Source organism: Canis lupus, chromosome 1 (assembly GCF_011100685.1).
Source record: "Canis lupus familiaris isolate Mischka breed German Shepherd chromosome 1, alternate assembly UU_Cfam_GSD_1.0, whole genome shotgun sequence".
NCBI classification, from domain to species: Eukaryota; Metazoa; Chordata; class Mammalia; order Carnivora; family Canidae; genus Canis; species Canis lupus.
Window position 1 is genome coordinate 81,901,878 of NC_049222.1, and position 20,435 is coordinate 81,922,312.

General features: G+C 33.9%; 1 protein-coding gene across 6 annotated transcripts in view; it reads right to left on the reverse strand.

The window, feature by feature from the left end:
• The window catches only part of VPS13A (vacuolar protein sorting 13 homolog A), a 235,292-nt gene that overhangs the window by 61,938 nt on the left and 152,919 nt on the right, over positions 1 to 20,435 (reverse strand). For all 6 annotated transcript variants that reach the window (XR_005354104.1, XM_038527037.1, XM_038527040.1 and 3 more), the window contains 7 exons: positions 12,758 to 12,861; positions 8,873 to 9,155; positions 5,783 to 6,178; positions 5,428 to 5,532; positions 5,166 to 5,312; positions 849 to 977; positions 54 to 187 (listed from right to left, as the gene is read on the reverse strand). Coding sequence is in view for 5 of the 6 variants with exons in the window: in XM_038527037.1 (XP_038382965.1) it covers positions 54 to 187; positions 849 to 977; positions 5,166 to 5,312; positions 5,428 to 5,532; positions 5,783 to 6,178; positions 8,873 to 9,155; positions 12,758 to 12,861 (1,298 nt within the window). In the remaining variant the exon portion in view is untranslated. The remainder of the gene's footprint in view (positions 1 to 53; positions 188 to 848; positions 978 to 5,165; positions 5,313 to 5,427; positions 5,533 to 5,782; positions 6,179 to 8,872; positions 9,156 to 12,757; positions 12,862 to 20,435) is intronic.

Genomic DNA, 20,435 nt, shown 5'->3' on the forward strand with positions numbered 1-20,435 from the left:
ACCTAGACTCAGCTAAAATCAGGGGCACACCATATTTGTGATAATATTCTTACCTTTGATTGTACTGAACAATGTCACTCTTGGTGTGATTTATTAATAGGAATGTAGCTGCTCCATCATGATAATCTGAAAATGTAATAACTGTAGAATGTTCAGCCAAATTAACTTCTGCTATAATACCTCCAAGCTAGGAAAAAGAAAGAAAGAAAAATATTCTTTTTTAAAAATTTATTTATTTATTCATGAGAAACAAGAGAGGGAGAGAGAAAAAGAAGCAGAGACACAAGCAGAGGGAGAAGCAGGCTCCATGCAGGGAGTCCAACGTGGGGCTCGATCCCCGGTCTCCAGGATCAGGCTCTGGGCTGAAGGCAGCACTAAACCGCTGAGCCACCCAGGCTGCCCGAAAAATATTCTCTTATGTGATCATTTTCCAAAGAATATTAACTAACAACACTTAATAAGACTGTTCATAACTTAATATATTTTTTGATGATTAAGAAAGCAAGTCAGGATTTTCTACTGCGTATCCAGAAAATCATGAATCTCAATTAGAATATACAGATGAGTCAAATTTCAGATGTGGTATATTCTAGTATTCACACACTCTAGCTTTCTGTTTAACAATTAAATTGTTTTATGTCTCTGCTTCGTTTTAGGACTTTTTCCCCCTTACAAAAAAGAAAATTTTTGTTCCTTTTTGGTGAAAGGGAAAAAAATCAAAGATATGAACAAAATTACAAGTATATAACAGCTTCTCTAATATCTCTCTCTCTCTCTCTCTCTCTCTCTCTCTCTCTCTCTCTCACACACACACACACACACACGCACACGTGCACCAGATCACCCACCTCATTATCCAGGCGCAATAAAATACAATTCTCTTGCTTGTTAAAATGTATCTTTTTGGGAGGGCCTTGATGTCTTTCAACTTGAATAAGAAGTGCATTAGAAGCATCCTCAGGCCAAAAGGGGATACACTAAAACATATATTGCATACATTTATTTTTTTTAAAAAAGATCTCATCATCAAGATTTTATCATTTTAATAAACCCACCAGGATAGACTTAAAATAAATCTCTTTGAACACTGCTCTAGTTACTGGGTTGCTTGGCTATGAAGAGCTATGAACTGCCTACTTAGAGACAGGACACCACCTGTGGACAGTGCGAATACAAGCAGTGATGGGTGGGAAGTTGAGGAGCTGTGGTAAGTGGAATGCTGGAGAAGAGACTTCCTTGTGGTCCAGAGATCTAGAGGAGGGCTGAAAAATCAGCATGAGAAAACAGCTGAGAAGCAAGTGTTGGTTTGAAACAAGGGTATATTCAATTCCTAAAACTCATCATCAGGTTGTGGGTATCATTTGGTAATTAAACAACAAAGTACATGCAAATGTTGAATCAGGTCATGTATGAATCCAAGTTCAATAAAAGTGTAAAAAAAAAAAAAAAAAAAAAAGTAAAAGAAATACCTAAAGTTCAGAGTAGAAAATCAGCTCAAAACCATAAGGAACAAAAAATAAATAAAAAAATAAAAAAATAATAAAAAAAACTTAAGGAACAACATGGACATCGGCGATCTGGAATCCAAACTAATAAATCAAGAGGCAGGCAGTGCACCAAAGGAGAAGTCCAGACAACAGAAACAGAAACAAAGAGCTAAGAGAAGAGGAAAGGAGAAGCTGTCTGTAAACTGTTCCATACACCTGTCTTACCGCAACAGGTCCCAACCAGACTGATGACTTCACAGACTTCAGTGACACTGTTCATGTGTGACACTCATCACCAGGATGTGGCCTGGAGCAATGTGGGAGGAACTTGGATGTTAAAGCCAAGTGCTTTAGCTTGTTAATACCAGCCTTATCTGACCTTAAGTGGTAACAATGGAACTAGTTATGAGACACGGTTAAGGCCATAAGAAACTTAGAAATGCTGGAAGGTATTATGCTGAGTGAAGTAAGCCAGTCGGAGAAGGACAAACATTATATGTTCTCATTCATTTGGGGAATATAAATAATAGTGAAAGGGAATATAAGGGAAGGGAGAAGAAATGTGTGGGAAATATCAGAAAGGGAGACAGAACGTAAAGACTGCTAACTCTGGGAAACGAACTAGGGGTGGTAGAAGGGGAGGAGGGCGGGGGGTGGGAGTGAATGGGTGACGGGCACTGGGGGTTATTCTGTATGTTAGTAAATTGAACACCAATAAAAAATAAATAAATAAATAAATAAATAAATAAATAAATAAATAAATAAATAAATAAACAAAAAAAAAAAAAAAAAGAAACTTAGAAATGCTCTGAACTCAGGGCTTCTTGAAACCTAGCAGAACTTCTGTGGGAGAGTTAGAAGACAGCAATACTAACTGAAGTGTTATACTTCCCACGAGGAACTGAGAAGACTAAAAACAATGTGCTTTCTAAATTTTCCCAAGCCTGTTCTTCCCTGGTAGCCTTGGCTTACTTAAAAATGTATGATATATGCTTAGATACCCACTATATCATTTTAAAGAGTCATGTGCTCAAAATCTTGTGACTAGAGAAAGTGCTAACATACTTGTCTTTTGTAGTAGGCAGACATCTAGGTAGTTTAACCAATCAACAGGAGCAATAACTGCGAGTACACCTCTTAAGATTGACTACTACAAATTAAAATGTAAAAGTTCTAAACTAGCAAAGAAATTTTATCTAAAGAAAAGCTGAAATTGAAAATAAGAAACAGAGAAAGTAAAATAAAAAATAAGTTGTTATGCAGTTGCAATTGCACTTAATGTAAATATAAACTGTTCAAAGACAGAGGCTATAAGTTAGGTTTTTAAAAAGCCAAGACCCATCAATGTTATCTGCAATAGACATATAAAATCAAGACATAGAGCTGCTCTAAGTATGGAGGAAGATACACCTAGAAAATCTCTAAAGCAAAACAAAGCTAGGGTTGGTAATCTTAGCATCTGGCTGGCTAGATACAGAGAGCTCTATATCCAACCAACCAAGAATCCTAGATCTAATAAGCAGATGTGGAATATCTGCAAAGATAAATTATATATTCAGTCAATAATTATTTATTGAGAGCTTACTAATCACTGTTCAAAACCGTCTGATAGGTCTTCACTTCATGCTGAGCAAAAGCTAAAATCTTTGCAATGGCTCCCAAAGTTCTACATGTCCTGTTCTCCACTACTTTCCCCTCTTTAGTAATACTGGCCTCTTTTGCTATCCCACAAACATGCCAAAATCTTTCCACTTCAAGGCATCTACCCTGGCTGATCCTCTTTATAGAGGAGAGAGAGAACCTTGAAGATGCTTTTCTTCTCCTCTCAGTATTCAGTACTTTTCTACTCCTAGCTCTTCCCCTTGGTCATTGTTCATCCTCTAGGTCACTAAAACTGGATGAATCTTTTGTTCAAGGCTCCCTGGACAGTGACACAATCTCTAAGTCTGTGCTGATCCACCTGATCCCTGACCAATGCTCTTCTGTAGGGAAATTGGTACAGGGCAGGGATAGAGTGGGTGGAGGGAGAGCTGACGCTTTCTCCAGTTTAGCCTCTTGCTTATACTATGCCAGTTAGTGACCGAAGGCCCGACTGTTACTTTCATTTTGACCTGTTGTCCTCATCAGCTACTCCAACACATGGCAGCTCAGCTGAGCTCTTGGCAACTGCTACCTCCCACATTTCCTACAAGTTTTATATAAAAGTACAGCTTACTCTGTGCTTCCTAGAACTTTTAATACTTAATACCTGTCTTATTTGCATTTCCCTGATTAGACTTTTCACGTTTAAACATATTATATATTTTACTAATTGATTATGATACTATTAATGTTTCTACACCCCTCCCCCAATGAACTGTAAACTACACAAGCACAGGGACTTGCGGTTCTGTTAACAGGTGTATATCAAAAGGCACATAAAGAATACATACAAATACTCATTAATGAATGAATAGGCAGACTTCAAAAAAGATAGAACTTCTGAAAATAATTATTCAAATGAAAACTCAACTAAAGTCTTAAATAGCAACTTAGAGTAAAAGTGAAAATTTATTAAAGATACAGGTGTAGAATTTATCTAGAATGCAGCAAAGAGAATTAAATAGATGGAAAATACTAAAAACAAAAAATGTTAAGAGATATGGAAGATAGAATATGGAGGTCTAGACTGTCTGATTAAAGGTCAAGAAGCAGCAAATGGAACAATGAAGGAGAGGCAATATTTAAAGAGACACAGTTACAAATTATACAGCAAGTATGAAATAGATCGATCCACAAATCTCAAAGCAGGATATATAAAAAGAACCCACATGTAGACAGTAGTATGACTACAGAATATCAAAGACAAAGATTAAAAACAACAGTAAAAAAGAAAAAAAAAAGATAAAGATTATGAGGCAATTAGGAAGAAAAATGACTTCTAAGGAATGATAGCAGAATTTTTAAGAATTTTTAAAGTGGGAGCCATAAAGGAGTGGAGTAAAATCAACAAATGTTGGGGGAAAATAGAACCGGTTAGCAAGATAAATTATAAAAGATAGATTAAAAAAACTTTTATGGATTAACACAGACAGTATTTCCCTCCAAAATGAGCTCTGAAGGAAAATTTAAAGAATGTCAAGAAGAATGATACCAGCAAGATGGTTTAAAAGCTAGAAAGAACAGTGACTATAAATAGCAAACACTTCTCTTATAATCTTAACATATTTAGAATAAAATTTCTTCAAAAATTAAATATTCCAGTAACCTCAGGCATTCCTTTAGAAAGCTTTTACCCAGTTGTCTGATAGCTAACGATGGAATAGAATCAAAATTTCATTCCTAAGTCATTACCATCTTCTTAAAACAACTGGCTTAACTTACTCCACGAAAACATTCCTAACAGCTTTGTGGAAACAGTAAATCATTTCCTACTCTTTCCTGCATTCATACCTTATCTAGTCTTCTATTGCTGTGTTTACACTGTTGGTTACTAGCTGTTAAATATCTACTTCCCTTATCAAGCAATGCATTCCTAAATGACAAGGTTTGGTTTTTAAAAATTAAATATCTAGAGCCTGGTACAAACAAAACAGGGTATAGGTAGGCAATTAAAAACCTACATAGTGGTTTCAGGTATCTAAGTTCAAGGAAAAATGAAAATCCAAAGAGGTATATTTTGGAAATGTATCTACCCACCTGCTCCAAATCAAGAGAGAGCCACTTATCATTTCCCTGTTCAGTTACTGATATATGATACTTGCTTTTGTTTTCTATCATATAAAAAGGGGTAAATGTCACAATCCTGGTAATGTTAAAACTGCTGAGGTCTATAGTGACACCAACCTAAAGGGAAAAAAATCAGCATTTCAAAAACTCTTACATTATTACAACATCCTTATAAAAATTTAGTACACACACTTTAAGTAGAACTTTCTCCACAAGCAAAGAATGAACTCACTTGATAGTCCATTTTCAGACCTTTACATTTAACAGCTCCATGACTACCAACAGTATCAATCGAAAACTGATCTGACAATTCACTATCAGTTACCATCAGCTGAACCTAGGAAAAAATATTCCGAATACATTACAATTTAGGTACCTTTAAAAATTCCTCCTTCAATTGATAAATTTTTTTGCATTTTTAATACAAATATTATATTAATGCACTAAACATTTTCCCATACTAAGTTCTAATCTTTTAAAACTTCAAATATTTAAATGTTATGTTTCATAATATTCTTCAAAACTCTAGAAACTAAAAGGAATGAAAAATAGCTAAAGAAGAACGAAAGTTTTAATACCTTACATACCTTATTATTATTAAAAAAGTGCTTTGGTTGAAAAGAAAAGAGAACTGGCTTTTTATAATTAGGTGGATGCTTTCGATGAATTCCATCTGCTTTATACTGTAACATTCGACCAGTTTTATTGACCATCCAGTAAGGACTATGAAATGCCACAACTGTCTGGCCAGTATTGTAAGTCACATGGATAGCAATATCTAAATCAGTCTTTTCTATTTCTGTAACACAGGTAAAATTGATGAAACTAATATCTTGCTGATTAGGTTTTATATGATATTCACTTTTCCAATCATGATTAAGATAGTCAAGTAATTTTAAATGTAGTCTGGCTTTATCCAACTGCACAGTACAAATATGGGCTGAATGTCCTTCATTTAGAGTATAAACTTTATGTTCAGTGCCCTGTAATAAAAAAATACAGTAAAATTTTAAACATGTCAGAATAATATGCCAAAAAATTCTATATAATGATTCCAGATGTCATACACATTAAGGCTTTTGACACACCTCTATCAGAGCAAGACAGAAGACTTATATTTGTGCTCTAACTCTGCCAGCTGTGTAAACTATAAATTATTTGAGATTTGAATCATATTTGTAAAATGGTACAAATGATCTACTTCAGAGGATTATTGTGAGGATAAAATTAAATAACATAAAGTAAAACTATGATGGAATAAAACACTATAATTAGTAAAATATTTTTAAAAATATTATCCACTAGTGATTTTAGTTTTGAAAACTACAAGATGAAAAAATGACAGTAATCCAAAATAAGCAATCCCTACTAATTCCTATTGTTTTTTAACAATCCCTCATCACCCATTTCCAATCACTATTGATACTGCATCTTACATGTCTCAAAGCTGTTCATTTATCTCTGCCCACACTTTCGTTACCCTCAATAGCTCATGTCACTGTGACCTCTTACTTTAAGAGTCTCCTAACTGCTCTTGTCCCTTATAATCCTCTCTCAATATCATGGCTAAACGGTCTTCCTAAAAATTTATTATATCCTTCAGAAACCAGCAAATAGAATGTGATTTCTAAAAGTATCAAAAGTTCTGTAAGAACGGGACATGTATAGATACATCCCCAGTTTTTCCATTATCTCTAGCCTGATTCCTTCCTGTTTTTAGAACACAGGAAGCTCTTAAGATTTTAAATTACTTAAAGCAAATATTATATAAATTATTAATTGAAAATAATTAATATTCCACAAAATAAGAATAGTAGTGGTTGGTGGTGATGTGAGGGAGGTTAAATAAATGGCAACCATGTGCCTGTGAGGCACTATGCTAAGTCCTTTACAGGTATTACCTCATTTAAGTTTCCCATATCCCAATCATACAAGTTTCATTACTCTCCCTATTTTATAGACTAGGACAAATTATTTAAAAAGATGATACAACTTGCTTGAAAATATAAAGCTAGTAAATGATAGAGCTAGGATTCAATCTCAAATCTGTCTGCTAGCAAAGTTTAAATTGTTAGCCACTATGGTATCTGCCAAATGTATAGAAAATTGATAACTTAAACCACAGATATGTTAACTCCCGCCCCCACAATTTATCAGACAAGTTTAAACATATAGTAAATCTGAATTATTAATAGACAATAAAAACTAATAATTAATAGACTAAAATGAGGAACTCCTTTTTTATATTTGACAAGCATGGCAAATGCAAGGTCTACTTAGAATCTTAGGATAAAAAGATCCCTGTTATAGCAAAAGGAAGGAATGAGATGGTATCTGTTAAAAAGTATTAAAAAAGAAAAAGTATTTTTATAGGGCATTAAAATCTTTTTTCAAAAACTAGAGAATAATATAAGAGTGTTTTCTCCACCTATTTAAGTCTAGTATTTGAATATTATTTTAAGACTAATTTTCATACTTGTTTCAAAAGCTAGTGTCCATCTTTTAAATATATAATAAATGAGATGTACATTCATGGAAATAATTTTAAAAATATATACAGGCATATCTCAGAGATACTACGGCGGGTTCAGTTCCAGACTACAACAGTAAACCAAATATTGCAATAAAGTAAGTCAGATAAATTTCTTGGTTTCCCAATGCATATAAAAGTCAAGTTTATACTACACTGTAGTCTAATAAGTATGCAATAGCATTACATCTAGAAATCAATGTAAATACCTTAATACTTATTGCTAATAATGTTAATCATCCTCTGAGCTTTCAGCAAGTCATAATCACTGATCACAGATCATAACAATTAAGAATGAAAAATTTGAAATGCTGTGAGAATTACTAAAATATGATAGAAAAACATGAAGTGAGCAAATATTGTTGGAAAAATGATGCTGGCAGACTTGCTTGACATAGGATTTTCACAAACCTTAAATCTGTAAAACACAGTTTCTCTGAGAAGTATGATGAAGTGAGGTATGCTTGTATTCTAAACCTGAGATGCTATCTTCATTTGACATGCAACTTTCAGATGATGTAATTATAGGCAATTTTTATTAGCTCTATTTTCTAATAGAAATATTACATTATAGGGTTTCACTCATATGGGGAATATAAAAAATATGTAAGGGATTAAAGGGAAAAGGAGAGAAAATGAGTGGTAAATATCAGAGAGGGAGACAGAACATGAGAGATTCCCAACTCTGGGAAACGAACAAGGGGTAGTGGAAAGGGTAGTGGAAAGGGAGGTGGGTGGGGGGTGGGGGTGACTGGGTGATGGGCACTGAGGGGGACACTTGATGGGATAAGCACTGGGTGATATGCTGTATGTTGGCAAAACAAACTCCAATAAAAAATATACACGACAAAAAAAAAACAAAAAAAAAAAACAAAACAAATATATATATCATTTTCATAAATGATTTTCAAAATGGCATTATCACCTTTGTGCATGTAACTTATATTCAATTTAATAGCCAGATTTCTATGGTAAATCAGTGGAAAATATGTATTTTTTTTTCTTTTTGAAAAACATCTAGACTACCCACTCACCAGTATTATCATTTTTATGGTAACATTAAGACGTTGCTTTATTGCTCATAACTTTAAATAACCAAAACTATAAAATCAAAGACAGGAAGGCATTAAAAAAAATTAAAGAATACCTCTATATAGTAAGCAATTTTGTAAGGAAGAAGATTTCGAAGCAGGATAGGTGGCCACAAATGCATTATGTATGGTAAATCCCAACCATCTTCTGAATACACGGACAGAGAAGCCAAATTATCTTTTTCTGGGACAACATTAATGATAAATGGTTTTTTAGCAGCATTTATAGATCTACATTTCTTTTTTAGAAAAGTGCCATCATTTTTTATAATTTCTTCAAAGTCAATTCTTTCACATGCTTGATAGTCCTCATCTTCTGGCCTCAGAGAAAGGGGTGATCTGTGGTAAAGGGTGAAACAATATGCTTTTGCTTTAAAAGGAAACATAAATGATTACTATTTTGGAACAATAAAATTACATCACTCCCTGCTTTTGTAATAAATTTTTTATAGTTTCTTCTCAGAGATAGTGAAGACAGACTGGTAAATAGATATTGTCATATCTTAATTTTCTAGAAACTAATCAAGTTATTTGGTTCTTAGGAGAACATTTTTCTTAGAAACTTACTATCATAAAGTTCACAATACCTGGTTTCCTACAGAAAATATATAATCTAATAGATCCTATATGCAAAGCAAACATATACAATATTTGTTGATTTGCACATTTAACTTAAAAATACTGGCTTTCCTGAAAATGTGGTGCTAATAAGAAGTACATGGCATAACTGAATTCAGAAACTAAAAACACATTTCTATTGAAAAACAAATAACCATCAGCTTTTCAATGTTAATCAAACAAAAGCTTTCAATAGATTATTGCTTAAACACTGAGCATAGTTGCAGAAGTTGTTGCAAGAAGACAGTGATAAAATCATGTATGATTAATTCTTATATTTAAATATCACACACTCTGTTTACTATTTCAATTATATTTTAGGTTTAATCATTTTTCAAATCTAACTTGTCCAAATATAAACACTTAAATATTTTTATACTTGTAAAATCAATTGCCTATAATTGTGACACTGTCTCTTGCAAATGAACAACTATCAATATCAGCTCCAGTACAGATTTTGTCCTAAGCCCTAGTCCTAAAATATTCACTACACACTTCTATAATGATGTGTGATGGTGACTTAATTTGATAGACTAAACTCCAAACCTGAACTCCAAAATGGTTTGGACTTCTCTGTGTGTCCCTTTTCAGGGACTTCCAACTATATTAGCACTGTGGACTATAAAAAAAATAGGACTTTTCCATCTCCCTTGACATACACATAAGTCTAATCATCTATTAAATCAGTTATCAGATTTAACCTATTTCGTTTCTACATTCTCTCTGTAATTTTCATTCTCTTTTTCATTCTTTTAATACTTAAAAAACTTGATTTTCTCTAAATTAAACTAATGCCAATAAACTCATCCAGATTATCAAAACCTTGACTGGACCCATTATTTATCAATGAGAAGGTAAAACTGGAAATGAACAAATGAGTAAGTCATTCTTTACTCTTACAGATATCTCAATCAGATGGGAAATGTAATGTTAGAACTTGTGCATTGTGATAGATACAAAAAAACATGTGCATGGCGCCTGAGTGTGTGAAAGTGTGAAATCTTTCTAGACGGTTGCAGAGCATTTTGTAGAGGTAACAATTTTGCCAAAAAAGCTTTATTTTGAACAGAAGACCTGAATTAGAGAAATATGCAAGGTTAAAGGAAAGTTTAAGAAATTAACAGGAAGAAAATGTGAGAGAAAGATGATCAATGGCAAGAGGTTCTGTATGAGAAGAGCTGATGGAATGAAAGGTTTTAAAACAGGACATCAAATGTTCTGAGAAGAACAAAGAAAAAGATGATATTAAAGACAAAGATAAAATTAACATAAATGAGGGCAAGAAAAGGAGGGAGCAAGTTCCTCAATGTGAACTTAAACTATGTTTCAAATGTTATATATTACAGATGCACACTCCAATCATCCCCCAACTATTCTTAATAGACTCATACAAACCCTGTGCTTTCAGGTCTCATACTTTCCTTCCACTTAAGATTGCCCTTCTCTGCTAATCTGCACTTCATTATTCATTATATTTGACCTTTAATTCATGTATCTCACCCAGGAGTCCATCGTTATACCTTCTTTGTTTTCGTGGTTTTCTGCAACTACCTTTCTGTAACTCCCTACAACCCACTGTTTTCTTCCTACTGTATTCATGGAATGTATCAATCTCATATTTACATAATGTATCAATCTCTCAAAGGTCACCCATGCCCAACTCATCTTGGTATTCCACAGTAGTGCCTTACACACAGCAAAACACCTGACAAATATTTGTTAAATGAATTAAACATAAAAATCAGTATATTTAAGTTCTTCAGGGAAAGGTAGTCATTTCTTAATTTAAGATCTCATACCTTAAATGTAAGGGTACCTATATCTAAGAATTGGATTAGAAACATATCTAATGTGAAATACAAGCTGGTTCATCACTAATAATTCTAATTAAAATTAATTAATTTCTAGTTGACAAATTAATATTTAGCCTTGAATAAGAAAGTGTAAAGATACTCTAATGGCCTAAATTTTCTCTTCTATGGACAGAGTCATAAAATAGATAGCAATAATTTATTAAAAATAAAGCAGAATGCCATTAACTTTTCTCATTCCAGGACGAAGTATAGGGCAGCCCGGGGTGCTCAGCGGTTTAGCGCCGCCGTCAGCCTAGGGTGTGATCCTGGAGACCTGGTATCGAGTCCCACATCGGGTTCCCAGCATGGAGCCTACTTCTCTCTCTGCCTCTCTCTCTGTGTCTCTCATGAATGAATAAATATTTTTTTAAAAAAATAAAATAGGATGAAGTATAAACTTCACAGAAATTTTTAAACATATCCCACATGCTATCTTTAATCTAATCTTGTAACCCACCCAAAATCTTTCCTAGAATAAGATCAGATATTAATAAACAACTACTTTGTTATTCTCTGAAAAACAAAATTCTTTCTCTTAGCAAGTTTGAACTAAGCAATAAAACACTCATTAGGATTAGAAGGAATTAGCAGATATCCTAACTAAAAATTATGTGCCCAGACTCTGTAAGCATCGGGAAGCCAATCATAAACTCTGGACATAGATCAGAAGAGACACAGAGGGTATTTCAGCACTGTTCCCACAGCAAAGGTCTAGGCACGGGGCTAGTGTGTGTTCTGAAATGGTACTTAGACAAACTACAGTGCTTATCCCCAGGGAGATAATATTTTCCAGTAGAGTTCAATATCCCCGAGATTATTTTCAATTCCTGATTAAATATCCAGAATATAAAAAAATAAATATCAGAATACTTGTTGTGATATTAATCCTATAGTTTTAAAGACTAGCCGCTCATTAGTATCTTGTAAGAATTTTACATATAAGATTTTTTATCAAGTTCAATCTAATTTTTAATATTTAAGATCGATGTACTATATGTCACTATTTGCAATATAATCTATCACTGAACAATTAATATGCAGATAAAAAGATAAAATGTTTTCTAAAGGGATTTAAAAAACTCTACTGTAAAACCTTTGAAAAATGAAAATGATTTCATAATAGTTGTATATAAATCCAAATGCTACCAATCATGCTCAATTCAACATTTTCTAAAAATCATGTATAAATTATTATGGCTATAATGGCTATACTATAAGCATGTAATAACTGTATTTACTAGTAAAAGCATAAATAATTTATACAGTATAAGTTAAATACATTGCATCAAATATTTTTTTTAAAAAACCCAAACCTTCAAGTACCCTGAAACTTAAATAAGTTAGACAAGTTATTAATAGAAAAAATTTTATTAAACTTTGATCACTTAAAGACAAGTAGCCCTACAAAATCAGAAACTAAAAATTCTACAAGACACCTTAAAGTAAAAAGACAAAAAAAAAAAAAATCACCGGTAAGATGTTAATGGTATGTTGAATTCATTTCCAGGTGAGGCCGTTCCCAACAAAATGTCCCCTTCATAAACAGAAAGTGGGACTGAAAAATGATTTTTTATCTGAGAAAGAAAAAAAAATCATATTTAGCACAATTAATCTAAGCATTTAAGACATCTTTAAAAACTCAATTGAAATATCCCAACAAAGAAATTAGTGGGCAATATTTATCTTGCTAATGTAAGTTAGAAAGAAAAAACAAATATGCTATTATTTATCCTAAAAATTACAAGAAAAGGTGTGTCAAAAAAAACCTTTAAAAATCTTAGAAGGAAGATAATATGTTCTTGACCCTCAGATAAATATTAACTTCTTCAGACAAAAATAGAACTCATGGGAAAGAATATCTAAATTTGAAATGTCTGTATAACAAAAGTGGATAAAAGGACACAGGCTGGGAAATGAGTACGTTTTTACAACACTGTTGTATGTTGCTCATTGGATGAGATACTTACTCTCCATGCACTTTGTAGGAGTATCTCATCCAGAGAACAGCATACAAAAATGATGTAAATATTAACATCATTTTGATTAATATATATTACCAGATAAACTTCCAAACACTTATACTACCTTTGAGATGTTAAAAACAAATTTGTTAGTAAAATAGTAAAATCTTCCTATTTTCAAAAAATTGTATCAAAATGAGAAACATACTAAGAACTAAGAACTGATAAATGGGTAATCCTAAATACACTCTATTTCTAGATATATTGTTTACTCTATCTGAAGCAATATGAACATTTAAGTTTCTATAAATAGTATAAGGAATTTAAAATTAATGTATAACTATTTAAAAATTTTAAAATCAACAATAGAGAAAGTAGCCCAATCTTTTAGAACAGTTAACTACAGATCAAAAATGAAAGGGAAAAATTTGTTTCCAGCCACGACGGAATAATAGAGACCATATAAACCCTCCCAACATACACAACTAAAACACAGGGGGGAAAAAAGAACCCGCATTAAACAATGGTTTTCAAAAACTGAAGAGCACACAACAGAGGAAAGGAAAAAAAAAATTAAAAAGAAACTACAAAGATAAGCCCTAAGACTGCCTCAGCTTGCTGCCTAAAATGCGGGGGGCGGGGTGTGGGGGGAGTCAAACAGAGCCTTAGTCTGCTGGAGTCAAAGAGACAGGAGAATTCGGGAACGCCAATGTTTCTTAAACTCACAGCACACTGAAGAGCAAGCCACGTGGAGAGGCAATTAGCTGCAGATTTAAGAGTGTCTCGTTGTCCAAATTTCACATGGGTACTGACTGAAATATGACTATCCGTAAACTATCTAAGGCTCAGTAAAGACTGACCACCAACCTGCTCTCAACAAGAGTTTTCCAAAGTGGCTCAGGTCTCCTCCCACAGCAGAACTGAGCAAACCCGGCTTATCACCGTGCACCCTTCCATGTTCTGCAGAGGGAGTCCATTCAAAACGGTGTCACGATCCTGGCAGTGTGCAAGGAGACCCCAGGGGCCAGCATCACTCCAAAGGGGCTAGTGTGACCAGGAGAGGGAAAATAACCATACACACCAGTTCAACTACAGGCTCAGCAGTGGGCTCGGGGCCGACAACTAGTCTGACTGCGGGCTTGCCTACCAACAAAAGCTTCTTGGGGGACAAAACAGGGAGAGTACCTTACAGTTGGGTGGAATTACAGCTCTGGCAAAAGCCTGGTATGAACCAACTCAACTTCAAGGTGGCCCCAGACTGATCCACCAGCAACACAGGGACTACACCCTGCTCACAACAGGCAAAGAGAGTCATTATAGACCCCTTCTTCTTCACAAGGTCACTACCTTCAAGAGCAGAAGACATAGTTGACTTTTCCAACACACAGAAACAGATACAGAGAATTAGACAAAATGAGGAGACAGAAAAATATGTCACTTTCATGAAAGAACATGAAAATCATGGAAAGAAAGCTTTAAAAAAATGGAGAGATAAGATGCCTGATAGAGAATTTAAAGTAATGATCAGAAAGATAGTCACAGGACTTGAGGAAAGAGAACAGGGTCTCAACCTCAGGCCCCCCCCCCCCCCAAAAAAAGTGATAGAAAACATTAAGAAGAACCATAAATTGGGCAGCCCAGGTGGCTCAGCGGTTTAGTGCCGCCTTCAGCCCAGGGTGTGATCCTGGAGACCCATGATCAAGTCCCACATCAGGCTCCCTGCATAGAGCCTGCTTCTCCCTCTGCCGAAGTCTCTGCCTCTCTCTCTGTGTCTCTAATGAATAAGTAAATAAAAATCTTAAAAAAAAAAAAACAAAAACAAAAGAAGAACCATAAATGAATAACTTAATAGCTGAAACTAAAAATACACTAGAGGTAATAAATAGTAGACCAAAGGAAGCAGAAGAACAGATCAGTTATCTGGAGGACAAAGCAATGGAAAGCAATCAAACTGAACAGGAGAGGAAAAAAGAGTAATAAAAAATGAGAATAGGTTAAGGGAACTCACTGATGTGGTCAAATATAATAACATTATGCATTATAGGGATCTCAAAGGAAAAGAGAGAGAAAAGGGGGCAAAAATTTATTTGAAGAAATAATAGCTGAAAAATTCCTGAGTCTGGGGAAGGAAACAGACATCCAGATCCAGAAGGTACAAAGAACCCTCAACAATATCAACCCAAGGAGATCCACACCAAGACACATAGTAATTAAAATGGGAAATACAGTGGTAAAGAGAAAATCTTAAAAGTAGTGAGAGAAATGAAAACAGTTCCATACAAGGGAAATCTCATAAAGCTCATCAGCTGATTTTTCAGCATACACTTTGTAGGACACAGAGAGTGGCATGATATATTCAAAGTGCTGAAAGAAAAAACCTACAACTAAAAATATTCTATTCAGCAAGATGGCAATTCAGAAAAGGAACGAGTTTCCCAGACAAACAAAAGTTAAATGAATTCATCACCAGTAACTCAGCCTTACAAGAAATGTTGAAGAGGACTCTTTGAGTGTGTAGGAAAGACCGTAAGGAAGAGTAAGAGAAGTATAAGAAAAGTAAAATTAAGTATATCTATAAAAATACGTATACTGATTCACAATACAAAAGAACATAGAGTATGACACCACATACTTAAAATGTGGGGAGGAGAGGAGTAAACATCTAGTGCTTTTAATAAACGTTAAAAAAATGGGTTCAGGGCAGCCCAGGTGGCTCAGTGGTTTAGTGCCGCTGTCAGCCCAGGGTGTGATCCTGCGGTCCCAGGATCGAATCCCACACTGGGCTCTCTGCATGGAGCCTGCTTCTCCCTCTGCCTCTCTGTGTGTCTCTCATGAATAAATAAATAAAATATTTTTAAAAATTAAAATATAAAAATAAGTTTAAAAAAAAGAAAATGAAAATACAAAGGTTCAAAATCTTTAGAATACAGCAAAAGCTGTTCTAAAGAGGGAAGTTTATAGCAATGCAGGCCTACCTCAAGAATAAAAATCTCAAATAAAAAACCATAACCTTACATCTAAAAAAGATGGAAAATGGACAAAAACCAAAACCAGTAAAGGAAGGAAATACTAAAGATCAGAAAAGAAATAAACAAAATGGAAATTTCAAAAAATAGAACAGAAAATGAAACCAGGAGCTGTTCTTTGAAAATATCAATAAAACTGATCAACTATTAGCCAGACTTATCAAAGGAGAGAGATAGAGGACTCTCATATGAACAAAATCTGAAATGAAAGAGGAGAAATGCAAAAATTACAAGAGAATATAATGAAATATTATATGCCAGCAAATTGGACACCGAGAAGAAATGTATAAATTCCTAGAAACATACAACCTACCAAAACTGAAGCAGGAAGAAATAGAAAATTTAAACAGACCGATTACCATCAACGAAATTGAACCAGCAACTAAAAACATTCTAACAAACACAAACTCAGGATCGGACAACTTAACAGATGAATTCTACTGAACATTTAAAGAAGAGTTAATACCAGTTCCTTGGTGCTGTGCCTGATGTTGGTGGAAAACTTTCAGTTTTTTACTACTGAGATAATGTTAGCTGTGGGTTTCTCATTTATGGCTTTTATTATGTTGAGGTATGTTCTTTCCTAACTTACTTTGCTGAGGATTTTTATCAGGAATGGATGTTGTACTTTGACAAGTGCTTTTTCTGCATATATTGAAATAATCATATGGTTTTTATCCTTTCTCCTGTTGATGTGATCTATCTCCTTGATTGGTTTGTGAATATTGAACCACCTTTGCATCCCAGGAAGGAATACCACCTGATCATGGTGAATGATTTTGTGTGATTCATTGTTGGATTCATTTTGTTAGGATTACTTGTTCTAGTGCTATGAAAAATACTCATGAAAATATTGCTATTTTGATAGCTCACACTATTACAAAAACTTAAAAAAAGGAAGGTAAGCTTCCAAATTTATTTTATTAGGCCAGCATTACCTGGTATCAAAACCAAATAAAGACACTACAAAAAAAGAGAACCTACAGGCCAATCTCTCTGAAGAACAGAGATGCAAATGTCTTCAACAAAAGTTCCATCAAAAAACTACTAGAATTGATAAATAAATTCAGTAAGATCACAGGATACAAAATCAACAGACAGACATCTGTTGCATTTGTATATAATAATAAAGTAGCATAAAGAGAAATTAATAATTGTACTGAAAATAATATAATGCCTAGGAATAAACTTAACCAAGGAGGTTGAAAGACCTGTATTCTGAAAACTATAAAACAGTGACAAAAAAAAAATTGAAGATGACAGGAATAACTGGAAAGATACTTCATTCATGCTCATGGGTTGGGAGAACAAATATTATTTAAATGTTGATATTATCTAAAGCAATCTACAGATATAATGTAATCTGTATCAAAATAGCAACAGTATTTTTCATAGCACTAGAACAAGTAATCCTAAAATTAATATGGAACCACAAAAGATCCTGAATAGCCAAAGCAATCTTGAAAAAGAACAAAACTGGAGCTATCACAATCCCAGATTTCAAGATATATCAAAGCCACAGTAATCAGTAACAGTATGGTACTAGCACAAAGAAAGACATATAAACATAGATCAATGGACCAGAACAGAAAGCCCAGAAATAAACCCACAGTTTTATGATTAATTAATCTCTGACAAAGAAGGCAAGAATATACAATGGCGAAAAGAGTCTCTTCAACAAATGGTATTGGGAAAATTGGATAGCTACTTGAAAAAGAATGGAACTGGATCACTTTCATACATTACACACACACACACACACACACACACACACACACACACACAAATGGATTAAGGACCTAAATGCGAGGGATCCCTGGGTGGCGCAGCGGTTTAGCGCCTGCCTTTGGCCCAGGGCGCGATCCTGGAGACCCGGGATCGAATCCCACGTCGGGCTCCCAGTGCATGGAGCCTGCTTCTCCCTCTGCCTATGTCTCTGCCTCTCTCTCTCTCTCTCTCTCTCTCTCTCTGTGACTATCATAAATAAAAAAATAAAAAATTTAAAAAAAAAAAAAAAAAGGACCTAAATGCGAGACTTGAAACGATAAATATCCTAGAAAAGAATACAGGTGGTAATTTCTCTCACACCGAAAATAGCAACATGTTTCAATATATGTCTCCTGAGGCAAGGGAAACAAAAGCAAAACTAAACTAGTGAGAGTATAGCAAAATAAAAAAGCTTCTCTACACAGCAAAGGAAATAATCAAGAGAACTAAAAAACCTACTGAATGGGTGGAGATATTTGCAAATGACATATCCACTAAGGACTTAGGATCTAAAATATACAAAGAACTTATACCTATTAACATCAGAGAAAAACAATCCAATGAAAAAGTAGGCTGAATAGATGTTTTTATAAAGAGGACATACAGATGACCAAGAGACACATGAAAAGATACTCAACATCACTAATCATCAGGAAAATGCAAATCAAAACCACTGAGATATTGCCTGGCACCTGTCAGAAGGGCTAAAATCAGACACACAAGAAACAAGTGTTGGTGACGATGTGGAAAAAAAGAAGCCCTCATGCACGGGAATGCAAACTAGTGCAGCTACTTGGAAAACAGTGTGGAGGTTCCTCAAAAAATTAAAAGTAGCATAACTGTATGATCCAGTTAATTGCACTAATGAGTATTTCTCCAAAGAATATGAAAACATATTCTATGAAATGTTTTGAAATGAATTGAAATAAATTAATGTTTATTGCAGCATTATTTATGATAACCAAATTATGGAAGCAACCCAAGTGTCTACCAATAGATGAAAGGACAAAGATGTGGAGTATATATAAACACTGTAATATTGTTACTCATCCATAAAAAAGAATGAAATCTTGCCATTTGCAATGACATGGATGGATCTACAGAATATAACACTAATTGAAGTCAGTCAGAGAAAAACAAATACCATATGATTCACTCTTAGGTTTAAAAAAAAGACAAAAAAAAAAGACACTCAAGTATAGAGAACAAACTGGTGGTTAACAAATGGGAGGTGGGTGGTGGGATGGGTGAAATACAGGAAGGATGTTAAGAATACACATATCATGATGAGCAATCAGTAATGTATAGAACTCCTGAATCACTATGCAGTACATTTGAATAGCACTGCACTTAATTATACTGGAATTTAAAAACTTTAAAATAAAATAAAAATCAATTGTTACTGAGTCCAGAGATTAAAATTCAATGTAATTCACATTAATAAATTATCTTTTAAAAAATCCTTTCAATAAACAGAAAATTGTTTGACAAAATCCAACATCCATTTCTGATAAAAAAAAAACTCTCAGTAAACTAGAAACAGAAGGGAGCATTTTCAACCTAAGAAAGGTCATCTACAAAAAAAACTACAAGTCAAAACATACTTAATGACAAAAGAGTGAATATGTCACCACTAAGACTGAGAACAAGGCAAAAAACATCTGCTTTCAGAACATCTACTCATATTGTATTGGAGTTTCTAGCCAGTGCAACAGGCAAGTAAAGGTAAAATAATACATATCCACATTTGAAAGAAAAAGTAAAAAATCTTTATCTGCAAATACCAAAATTACGTCTACAAAAAAGCTACGAGAATAAGTGCATTTAGTAAAGTTGCATAATATAAGTTAATATCAAAATCAGCTGTACTTCTATTAGCAAAGAAAAATCAGAAATATGTAAAAATGCCAATTTAATCATAGTTTTGTAGGAAACACTGAAAATCTAAGTCTAAAATTTAAATGGAAGCAGAATGGACTCAGAATAGCCAAAACAACTTTGAAAATAAACAAGGTGGGACAACCTGTATTACCTGATTTTAAGACTCAGGATAAAATAGTAATGAAGACACTGTGGTACTGACATAAAGATAAATAGACCAATGAAACAGGAAAGAAAGTTGTGAAATAAATCCACAAAGATATGAAGCTGTTTGGTTTTTCTGGGCCAAAAGTGTCAAGGCAATTTAACAGGAAAAGGATAATCTTGGCTGGAACAGCTGAATAGCCAGCCATATGGCAAAACATAAACCTCAATCCTTACTTCACACTATATACAAAGATTCATTCAAAATGGTATTTGGAATATCCATTTAACAGATTACTAAACAACATGTAACTATATATAATATTAATACACAAAAGGTAAAATTATGCTGAGTGAAAGAACCCATAC